Source organism: Thamnophis elegans, chromosome 5 (genome assembly GCF_009769535.1).
Source record: "Thamnophis elegans isolate rThaEle1 chromosome 5, rThaEle1.pri, whole genome shotgun sequence".
NCBI classification, from domain to species: domain Eukaryota; kingdom Metazoa; phylum Chordata; class Lepidosauria; order Squamata; family Colubridae; genus Thamnophis; species Thamnophis elegans.
The window spans coordinates 41,600,711-41,612,862 of NC_045545.1; the positions used below are offsets into that span (position 1 = coordinate 41,600,711).

Below are 12,152 nucleotides of genomic sequence, written 5' to 3' on the forward strand. Positions count from 1 at the left end.
TAGAGAGGGCTGTAAAAAGCACTGTGAAGCAGTATACAAGTTTATGTGCTATTGCTACTTTCTCTATTTAGATTTCACGCACAAATATTATTTTGTTTAAATGGAAGTATTGAACATGTATAAAAAATTAACATTGTTTTGGGTTCCATAGTTTCGCTATTAAATAGGTATACTTTAATTCTAAAAGCATTAAATAGGTGAAAACTAAACATATTCATAGATCTTTATCCGATCCTGAATAGGCTGAAGGCATAATATGAATGATAAAAATCCCTTCAAGGTCATTCCATGTTTTTACTTAAGGTTTGGTTGTCCTGATGTATGTATCACCATATCCAAAAAATGGATTTAGAACTCTGAATTATACTGTATACAAAGCAAAATCGAATTTTGTCATAAATGTGACTTCCCAAAAATGGTCTCTAAAATATAATATTCATCTTCAGTCTCTATGCACCTTCTAGGCCAACTAGCAGCCTGCTACATCGTATACTCACCATCACTTGCCCATTTAGAGAATTCTGGTGTTATTCGGGTACTAGGAGTGCCACCACTGAAAGAAGCAAGATAGCAATCATTTGTTACAGGACAAGAGACCTCAACCATACATATCTAGGATTTTAGAATTGACAAGTGCTTTACATTATAATTATAGTTACAAATTGAGAAAATAGTTATTTCCATTTAACAGTTTAAATATTAAGTCTGAAACGGTGTAGGGTTTCCTGCCTAGGCAGGGGGTTGGACTAGAAGACCTCCAAGCTCCCTTCCAACTCTTGCTATTGTATTGTATTGTAAGTGTAAATATTCTATGGCTCTGTTGTAGTTTCTTGGTAGAATCAAAACTTGACTATTGTCAGTTTGATCTGTAGATAATGAAACATGATTTTTCATTTCTTAATAGCTTAGATACTCTTATTTTCTTAACTAATGCTAATAGTTTATTTTTGTGTGTTTTGGGGAATTTCCCAATTTTGGAAGAAATGAAAACTGCTCCATTCCATCAGTTCAAATTAATTCCATTCTTACTATAACACTCAGCTCTGTTTTAGTTTAACACACATATTAATTGTAATTTGTAAAACTACAGATAGTTCTTGACATGATTATTTAATTATAGTTTAAAGATATAATGGCCTCAGAAAAAGTGACTTACGACTTATTCTCAAAATTATGACCATCTCAGCACGGTCACTTGATCACAATTTGGGCACTTAGTAAATGGTTCACATTTATGATGGTTGCAGCCATTTTAGGACCACTTGATTGTTGTTTGTGACCTTCCCAACCAGTTTCTGAGAAGCAAAGTCATTTGGGGAAGCTGGATTTGCTTAATGATTGCATAATTTGTTTAATGACCATGGCAAAATTGATCATAAAATCATGACTTGCTTTATGATTGCATCAACTTACGACAGGAAATTTTGGTCCCAACCAGTGGTGGGCTGATGCTGGTTCAGACTGGTTCGGGTGAACCGGTAGTTCCAACCAATGGTTGGGCCCGCTCACCTACCCTGGTGCTATCACGTCCTATATAATCGCTGGTTTTTCAATGCTGCACGCATTGAAAACACACGCTCACATTTTTGGTTCTGGGCGAACTGGTTGTTACAGTATGTGACGCCACCTCTGGTCCCAACTGTGGCTGTAATTTGAGTTATTGTAAATGTTATAAGTTGTAAACCTTTAAAACACACACACACACACACACACACACAAACACAGCGAGAGAATAATATAAAAGAATGGAGGGATTTTCTTTAAGATCCCTGACAATTACTGAGTAGACTTACTCACTTATATAGATTAAGATAACAAAGATGATTAAGATGACAAAGTAGTTTCGTACACTTTGATAGCAGTATTTCTATGCGTTATAAAAGAGGAAACAAATGAAATAGAATGATAAGTAAAGTACTTGTAGTGCAACATATTCTAATCAATGCATATTGTTGCCTGGGTGAAGGGAGATTACTCAGTGCAGGTAGAACCAGCATCTGAACTGATTTCATATTGGGAGCAATTTGAGGCACTATATTTGATCTAAGTAATTTGATATCACAAATCTCTTCTCTCCCACTTTTTATTTATGAAGTGCTACTTTGAAAAGTTCCAAAGGCATATTAAGCTTGAATAGTACACAGTTTTTTAATGATTCCTGAAAGTGAAACTTTTACCTCAATGAAATGAGAAGCTCGTTATTTTTACTCTACAATGTTTTTTATTTTTTAATGGCTGAGGTTTGGCATTACTGTTTTTGAATGTTTATGTAGTCAATTTTATTGTTTAAATTATTGCATCACATATCTTGGGATGAAACATGTTATGTCTGACAAAGAACCTTAACTCCACTCAGGACCAGCTGAAAACTATTAAATAGGAAACTGAATCTTACCAACATTCTGTTAATTATAAATTTGTTAATGGTTTGTAGATCATGAACTGTAGGTTAGAGGCCTTGGTTTAGCTTATACTTTAAGTAACTATACATCTGAATTGATAGAAATAAGAAACACTGTCTAAATCACTTGTGTTTAGCTTTCTCTGCCAATGTTATATTAAATAAACTGTAGGATCCTCCATCCTTTTCACACTGCAGTAAAAACATTCAAATGGCTGAAATCTGATTAAGTCTAATGTATTCTTGCCTGAAATCTTATAAGATTTTATATAACAGTTTCCAAGTTTCACCCATTTGTAATGTTTTAAAACATTCTGAAGGATCAATCTGAGCTATGTAAAGAGTTGTGCTGTTCTGTTTAATATAATATCAAAATCAAGATTACTTGCTGTTATTCTCCACCCAGATATTGAAAGTTTTGACAGCATACAAGTTTAAAACATCATCATCACCATCATCATCATCATCATCAACAACAACAACAAAGAACCAAGCTAGGTATTGCAATTTAAAAGTACTGCAAAATTAATGCAGGCTGTCTTGTTTAGTTGTTCCCAGTGACAGGAGAATGCTAAGTGACAGCAACTGATAGCATGCATCAACATATGCATTGCCAATAATAAGACTTGTCAAAAGAATTTTTTGACATACTACATCTGAACTGGACCATCAAATGTGCACATAGCATTACATTCCTTTCATTAAATAATTTTTGTTTGCCATTCTTTCCTAATATAATATAGTAGACTATTGTTTCATGTTTTGGGGATGTAAATTATTTTGAAATCCAAGGGCTTAAAATGTGTCTAAATATATAGATGACAAAGGCAAGAAGCATTTTTAAACAAATGCAAACCCCACCCCCAGCATTTACATATCCCAAACTAATTTATAAGTAAATACATTTGCATCACTGCAATCTTGCTTCACTAACTGCCAATTAGAAGTCTTGGCCAGATTGGAAAGTATTTATTTTTTATTGAAATAGCATTTGCTTTCATCTTAGAAATATATACAGTCAAATTTTATGATTTTAAAGTATGGAGCGGAAAACAAAGGAAGATCTATATAGGCTTTTGATATTGTGAAAGCTAAATCTCTTCTTTTTTATGCTATTCTAAATAAAATTAAGAGTATTTAAATTCTGTTCATTCAATGGGACAAATCCTTGAACATTTGTCTTATTGGCCTGGTTTTCATTTAGTGCTAAGCCACTTTGTTTTTGATTTAGTGTAAGACACAAATCTAGCCTAAGGATTTTTTTTTAAAACAAACTACAATTAAACTCCATTATAAATCTGGCTTGTTTTAACCATTAACCCGTTAAAACTCATAGCTTGTTCCTGAATTGTCTTTTGTGTGTCATTTAAGTTGTAGGTAATAGAAAGAGAAATAGGGTGAAGCTAACTAGGAGTAACCATGAAGTTGTAAGCAAGACAAATCTTGACTTGGTGCTATTTCCAAATACAACTACAAAATACAACAATCAATATGCAGTATTCCAGCTCTTTCTGTGATGCTCCTAGGCCTTTTCCTTTGCTCATTCACATACAAAATATGTATACCAGTTTGTTCTGTGTATTCAAGCATAATGCAGTCCTTGCTAGATACCTACCATATTTTTCGGAGTATAAGATGCACCGGAGTATAAGACACATCAAGATTTTGAAGAGGCAAATTAAAAAAAAAAGTTTTGCACTCTGCAGACCTCTCAAAAACGGCCCGTTTTTCCACGAAAACAGGCCCAATTTTTGACCACAAAAAGGGCATGCAAAGCCTTTAGGAGGCTTATAGAATGCTCATTGAGGCTGGGGGAACAAAAACGGCCATTTGGTCGATCATTTTTGCCCTCCCCAGCGCCCAGGAGCACTCTGGAAGCCTCCTAAAGGCTATACACATCGATTTTTGCAAAGGGGGCAGGGTTTCATGAAGCCAAAAACGCTGTATTCAGTGTATAAGACGCACCCAGATTTTCACCCTGGTTTTTTTTAGGGAAAAAGGTGCGAAAAATACGGTACATTTTAGAGTGCCAATTTCATGGCTCTAATAAACTAGCAAACTATTTCAGGTAGTCCTTGACTTACAACAACAACTGACATTTCTATAACTAGTTGTAAAGTGGAAATGAGACCCCTCCTGAAGAAACCGTCTTTGGACCCAGCCATCTTGAGCAACTATCGTCCAGTCTCCAACCTTTCCTTTGTAGGGAAGGTTGTTGAGAAAGTGGTGGCCTCTCAACTCCGACGGTCCTTGGATGAAATCGATTATCTGGATCCCTTTCAGTCCGGTTTCAGGCCTGGCTACAGCACGGAAACTGCTTTGGTCGCGCTGATCGATGATCTCTGGCGAGCCAGGGACGGAGGCCATGCCTCCGTCCTAGTGCTTCTTGACCTCTCAGCGGCCTTCGATACCATCGACCATGGTATCCTTCTGCGACGGTTGCGGGAGGTGGGAGTGGGAGGCACTGTTCTCTGGTGGTTCTCCTCCTACCTCTCGGACAGGTCGCAGTCGGTGTTGGTTGGGGGGCAGAGGTCGACCCCTAGGCCCCTAAATTATGGGGTGCCGCAGGGCTCAGTCCTGTCCCCCCTCCTATTTAACATCTACATGAAGCCACTGGGTGAGATCACACGGCAGTACGGGATTAACTACCATCAATATGCGGACGATACACAATTGTATCTGTCCGCCCCATGCCAACTCAGTGAAGCGGTAGAAGTGATGTGCCAGTGCCTGGAGGCTGTTAGGGTCTGGATGGGAATGAACAGGCTTGCGCTCAATCCCGACAAGACTGAATGGCTATTGATGTTCCCTCCCAAAGATTGGCAAACTATTCCATCTCTCAGGCTGGGGGGTGAAATTATACACCCCTCAGAGAGGGTTCGCAATTTGGGGGTCCTCCTGGACCCACAGCTGCCTTTAAATCATCATTTGTCGGCTGTGACCAGGGGGGGTGTCTTTGCCCAGGTTCGCCTGGTGCACCAATTGCGACCCTACCTGGACCGGGAGGCACTTCAGATAGTCACTCATGCCCACATCACCTCAAGACTGGATTACTGTAACGCGCTCTACATGGGGCTGCCCTTGAAAAGTGTTCGAAGACTTCAGCTAGTCCAGAATGCAGCCGTGCAAGCGATTGTGGGTGCACCCAGGTACACCCACGTTACACCTATCCTCCGCGAGCTGCACTGGCTACCCATTGGTCTCCGGACACGCTTCAAGGTGCTAGTTGTTACTTATAAAGCCCTGCATGGCATCAGACCTGGGTACCTGAGAGACCGCCTCCTGACAAATACCTCCCAAAGACCGATTCGATCTCACAGGCTTGGCCTTCTCCGGGTTCCATCGGCCAGCCAATGTCGGCTGGCAACCCCCCAGGGGAGAGCCTTCTCTGTTGCTGCACCGGCCCTCTGGCATGAGCTCCTCGTGGAGATCCGGACCCTTACTACCCTCCCGGCCTTCCGTAAAGCTACCAAGTCCTGGCTGTTCCGACAGGCTGGGGGCTGTTGAAATATCCAGCCCCGCCTCAACTGTGAATGTTGTGCATTTTTAAATTCTTTGTATTGTCTTATTTATTTCCCTTTCCCTGTTTATTGTGAGCCGCCCGGAGTCCTTCGGGAGTGGGCGGCATACAAAACTAATAAACAACAACAACAACAATAAAGTGTTTATTTAGCATGTGCCTGGATTCTCTTTACCTTGGATCGTATTAAGAACGAAAAAAGTATTGGCTTTGAATTTATTGACACCAATTCCCAGCACAACAAAGCAAATTCTTCTATGTTCTAACACTGCATTTTTAAAGGAAGCCTACTTACTTTAGGACTGCACCTCGGAGTGCCTCTCTCTCTTTGGCTTCACCTGGTTCTTCCCCAGTGCATGGAATGATATCTGCTTCAGTGTATCTAAGAATAAAGTGTTAAGGAGAATACAGCCTGATACTAATTTTAACATTTGTGGACTTCTTTTTGGTGTTTATTTTAAGTCATCTTGGAGATCAACCAAGTTATTTTCATGACATGAGATGAACAATTCCAATTCACATATTTATTAAGTCTCAGATAGATTTAATATCCCACCTGTCCTCTAAAATACATATTTCCTCTTGCAATATTTCTCCACAACAGCAATCCTGTGAAATAAATTGTGCTGAGAGACTATTTGAAGTCCCCCAGTGAGTTGTCAAAGCTATGGATGGACTTGATTTTGTGGAGTCTCTCTGTTCTTTATCTAACTACCAATTATACCACTCTTGAGCCAATGTATTTATGAGGTATCAAAAGTAATATATTTGGGAATAGTATCTCTCCCCCCCACTCCAAAAAAAGGAACAGCATGTGAATGCCACTGGTGCTATTAGGAAATTGCCAGAAAATAAGGTTTATCAATATGTAAAAAAATTGTTTCTGAACTCTTCTCTAATAGAGTTAAAATCATAGAACTTCTAGAAACAGAGGTACAGCAAAGCCACTTGCTAGGAGTTTAACATCTCTAGAAAATGATACTGTGGTTTTCCATATTCCAATGTGTCATCACCATCCACATCAAGGTCAGCATCACTGTCCGGATTCTCTTTGCCACTGCACATGACAAACCCAGATCCTAGAGACAAAAAGAAAATCCGTAGAGAACATCATTTAAGGATATAACTAATGGAGAAATACAAATTATTTAGAAGTTTTTTAAAAGCAAAGGTTATTTTATCTTTTTACATAAAAAGGAATTTAGAGAGAATTTCATTGTTCTCTTGATATTTAGATTTATTTTTTTGGGGGGAGGGACCAGATATCTGTGAGGAATGACATTTCTCAGAAATAAACTGAACTGGGAACTGCAGTGCATAACAGCAGAAAAAGTATATTCAAGCCAAAAGCAAGCAGTCTATGATTTATGAGAACTATTGTGGCAAGCGAAGGAAAAAGCAAATGTAGAGAACTTCCAGTTAAAATGTACGGAATGAAAAACATTGTTCTATGCAGAAGAAATCCCAGTATTCCAATGTTGATATGAAAAAAGAGTTTCAATACATATTTGATGGACACACATACTGAACTTCTATGTAAAACGGAATGTTAACTTTTCTTCATAAATTGTATTTATTTGTATTCTGCCTTAATCTGAACTGCTGATCACTTGCCCCACCTCACCACCAGATTAAATGAATATTTTAATAAATCCAGAGTAAAGGGAATACATATGCAGGATACAATATACATAGATAAAATATGTTTAATGTTGAAGTATATGGTAAATGACAATATAATATGGGGAATCCATTTAGGAACTAATTAAAAAACATCTATCCAGCAAACTTTATTCAGCCTTCTAGATATGGTGATAAAACACACACACCCATGAGCTGCATTCACTACCATGCCTATGACATCCCTTCATCCCCTATGGATGTGAATTGTTTTGATGCTCTGTATTAAAACATTTACAATAAGTTATTGACTTTGGATGGCAATACGGAGAAGAATCTGTCAGGAACCACTGGACCAGTGAACCAGATTGTTTACACATATTGACCATATCTCAAAAAAATTGTATAGCTGACGTGCCCATTTTATACAACTTAGGTACCATTTTCTATTTACCAGTTTGGAAGCCAAATTTTATTTGTTCTGTACAGCTACAAGTTTACAAAGGTAACTTCAAAAAGTAAAATGTTTCTTTTCAGTTTCCTGAAACAGGCATGCTATACTTATTAAATAATGTACAATATTGCACATAGTAGCCTTAATTTAATGACTAGTCACTATCGAACAGAATTTATATATTTTGAATCGTTTGTCTGGCAAATCTTTCTGTCTCCTGTTCATAAAAATAGTTCAGAGGTCTGTAATAAGATAGTCACTAGGACTTACTAAACACCACTGCTTGTCATTTACAACTCACAGCTGAAGCCATTGAAATGCATTATTAATAAGCTGCAACCACGTTGGACGATGAAACTGCACTTTCTCAAACATTGGGTGGCAGACTTATATATGCCTACAGACAAGCACCCAACCTGAAGCAGATTCAATCTCACAAGCAACAGGAAGCTCTCCAAGTGACAAGAAAATATGCATGGTTTATGGCAAGAACTGCTGCATGGATGTCAGTACTTTATGTCACCACTGACTCCCTAGCAACTCTTGATGTAACTAACAAAATGGACAGATTCACAAACTCTCGTAAGTCTTCCTAAAAATTTCTAGGAAGCAAACTGGAAAATTTTGCTTTTTGAATTCCATTTACTTTTTGCTGTTTCAAAATTGACTGAAGTCACCATATAAATCAAAAACAGAAGGGTTTAGGTTCCTCTCTAAAGTCAATGGTAAACTAGCTACTATTGCCAAGAAAATTGCACGGTATGCCCTTGAGGCATATCATGCAATTTTTATTGCATTAGGAGTTAAATTTAACAAAGGGGATGTTATCTTCACCTTTAGCCATGAGAAATTTTAGGTTCAGCATCACAACCAACATTATTTTCCTACAGACCAAGTTTAAATTTAAGCTGAAGTGAGCCACTTTGGCACAGTGATGCTGGCCTAGAAACCAGCTGTAGGATTCCCTTAGATGTGACAGCTGGCTGGGCAACTTTTGGTCAATTACTGTCTCAGCCCAACTCAATTGACAGGGTTATTATTGTGAGGAAAATAGAAGGCAGGAGTATTAGTTCCATTCACCACCCTGAGTTACATATAAAACACAGAATTAAAAAATATTTTTAAAATGTTAAGGTATGGGAAACAGACATTATTTTTTATAAGGAAAAACAATAATATGTACTCAGATTCACATTTCAAACCTGAGATTCAAAAATTTTCCAAAGACAAAATCTTCATCCAAGTCAAGTATCTGAGGGTATTAGGATCTTGATCCAAATTCCATTTCATTTTTCTAGCCTCACTGCCAAACTTCTAATATGATTGAACAAAGTAGGTATACAGTGTTGTTTCTCCATAGCAATGGATATTTAGTCACCTAATTTTTTAAATGATGCTTTTATTTGTGATGCACCACCTACTCTCCCCTTTGGGGGAGATGGGTGGCTAAATCTGATAAATAAATATATCCAAACAATTGCCAATAGAGCTTATCAATGAACTTAGCCTTGACTTTTTTCAAATCACATTTTCTAATTTTGAATAATCAGAATAACATTCTTTATACTATGACATCTTAGATAATCACTCCGAATAGAGAGCACACAGCATAAATGCAAGGCAACCCCCCCTCAAAAAAATCCCTAATATGGCCAAACATATTAAGCAATCTCAAAGTTAAAACAGAAAATAAGATAATAATTATTAAAGTTTTTTTTGTAAATTGTCCTTTTTATTAGTTTAATTAATATAAAATACAAAAATACAAAAACAAATAGAAAAAAATAGGGGAGGGAAAAACGGAAGGGAAGAGTGTAGAAAAGGGGGGGGGGGAACCGTTGAGTTCAGACTACCTTTGATGCAGTAGAATAAGATAGTAACATCAAACCACAGCTTTTTACTTTTACTTAATATAAAGTGGCCATTTCTATTATCAACAAATCTGTCTAATCAGTAAAACCCAAAATCAGTTTCATTTTTTTCCACCTCAAGCACAAATCCAAAAGATTATTATTAAAGTTTTAATTTCAAATGACTACTTAGTGTGCCTAAGAGTTATGATAGGAATAATAATCTTAACATAATCTTAACTTTTGTTACATTGTTTAGTTTAATGATTTGGTTGCCACAATTCTTGGAACTGTAGGGGCACAAAAACATAATATAAATATAGCTGTCAATATTCTATTCTAAATAATAACCCCTATGTCATTTACACAAGAAAAACATGTTTACTACTTTATGTTTCCAGTTTAGAAGATTTTACCTGTACACAACCTCATCCTTGCTAACAAAACCAATCCAATGAGCTAAAGAACCTTATTCTCTGCATTATTTAATCCAAAGTGCCTCTTTCAAGGTCCAAGCAAACGAGTATGAATACTCAGGGCATATTCTGGGGCTATTAAACCAAGAAAAACAAAGTGACCACTGTTTCTAATCCCCATTGTTCTTGTAGTCAGTTGCTCGACAAGCAATTCCAGCACCAGTATTGAGTGGCACTTCTATAAACCCTGTGACAGTTTGGGAGACAAACTCTCCCTCATCAGTCAGAATGTACAAATCAGGATCACTTACTCTGAGAGCACAGCTGCCCTCCAGCACTGTGCTCACAGCTCTGCTCAGTCTGATTTTGAAGACCCTGGCACCAAAAAATGAGTTAATACCAAACATTGTAGGAGTTCAAAACAATAAATATTCCTGCTGATATATTTATTTATTAAATTTCTATGCGGCCCATTCCCCTACAAAGTGACTTTATTGCACACAACTTATGGGGAAATTTTAAACTGCACATTAGAAATTCTTCTCTAAATGCCCAAAAATGTTTCTTTTCTCAAGTATAAATATTTCTTTTTTCTGCTACCTCCTTGCTCATCTATCATGCATGAGTGGGCAAGCTATAAAGTATGACTTCAAGTGTTATTAAAGATTGAAAATAGTGAACAGGAGACACTGACCAACTCTCTGCTCTAAAGGCTACTCAAGAATTGCAGTGTGTCCATGAGTTTATAAGCTAACCAGAGGGGAATCAATAGTTTATGGTATCTGTTACTATGAGTGTATAAAATTATATTAATCATGAACAAAGGTAACTAGAGCCATCAGTCTCTTACAGCAATCTTCCCCCCCCCCCCGCAAAGGGAAGTCTTTTTTAAATACTGTTACTGTTTACAATTTAAGATGTTAGTTTTTTCATTTACTTTAGCTAGCATGAACCTAATTACAAGATGTGGCAAAGAGCCTCATATAATGTCCCAGGAAGTAAGTCTCCATATTTGTGCATCTTCCTCCTTAAATGAGTTACATATTTACTGCTAGTAAAAGCTTCATTGAATAAGTGGACTATCCACCCAATGGTCTTACAAAATCCTGTACTTTTTATTGGAAGAGTACCTGCATCTATACTACATTCATACGCAGATGGTAGCATGAAATAAAAGAAATAATGCACCTTGCATAGTTAGGCTTACAGAACAAATGGCATATGGATAATACTTCATTGTGGAGAGCAAACAACAAAAATAATGCCAATGAAAAAAGCAAGTTCTTTTGCAATCAGTCACAAGAGAAAAGACAGAAAGGTGAAGATACCAATTGCATTCTTAGTTGGGTTGATTATTTGTGCCAGCAACTCATAATCTAACTTTAAAGCTGAATAAAATTAAAGCACCTAATTATTTTCTTAGCTAAAACATTTATAAACAAAATGACAAATCTCCTACTTGTCCAATTGACAACAGCAAAAAACAACTGCTGGTTAATATGTCCTGTACGTAGCATATATTAGCTTCAGACAGCCACCATCTGGACTGTTAGGGTCAACTATTCATTCTCCAGCTATTCCAGAGCTGCTCAACCTGATTTTTTAATATTGAATTTGGTCCTAACATTTACCTATGTATGTTTAAGTAGTTATCATTTGTGGATACTGTTGCTAATTGCCACTTACAGGTAACTTTTTAAACCGTTATAAATTGCAAAAATCTGTAAGTAAAGAATACATAAGTTCATGGCTGCCACAAGAATTGTCCAATGCTGATTGAAGAGTTAAGTTTATAATATATATTTCCAACTGTCACTCTCCCAGGCAGCATAAGGGACATTAAGCAGTTCCTTCCTTATCAATAATTCCACCTGGTTTTACTTTTTAACTG

General features: G+C 37.1%; 1 protein-coding gene across 6 annotated transcripts in view; it reads right to left on the reverse strand.

Moving 5' to 3' along the window:
* The window catches only part of RNF220 (ring finger protein 220), a 402,605-nt gene that overhangs the window by 50,779 nt on the left and 339,674 nt on the right, over positions 1-12,152 (reverse strand). For all 6 annotated transcript variants that reach the window (XM_032218004.1, XM_032218003.1, XM_032218002.1 and 3 more), the window contains 3 exons: positions 6,904-7,000; positions 6,217-6,303; positions 498-553 (listed from right to left, as the gene is read on the reverse strand). In XM_032218004.1, coding sequence (XP_032073895.1) covers positions 498-553; positions 6,217-6,303; positions 6,904-7,000 — 240 coding nt within the window. The remainder of the gene's footprint in view (positions 1-497; positions 554-6,216; positions 6,304-6,903; positions 7,001-12,152) is intronic.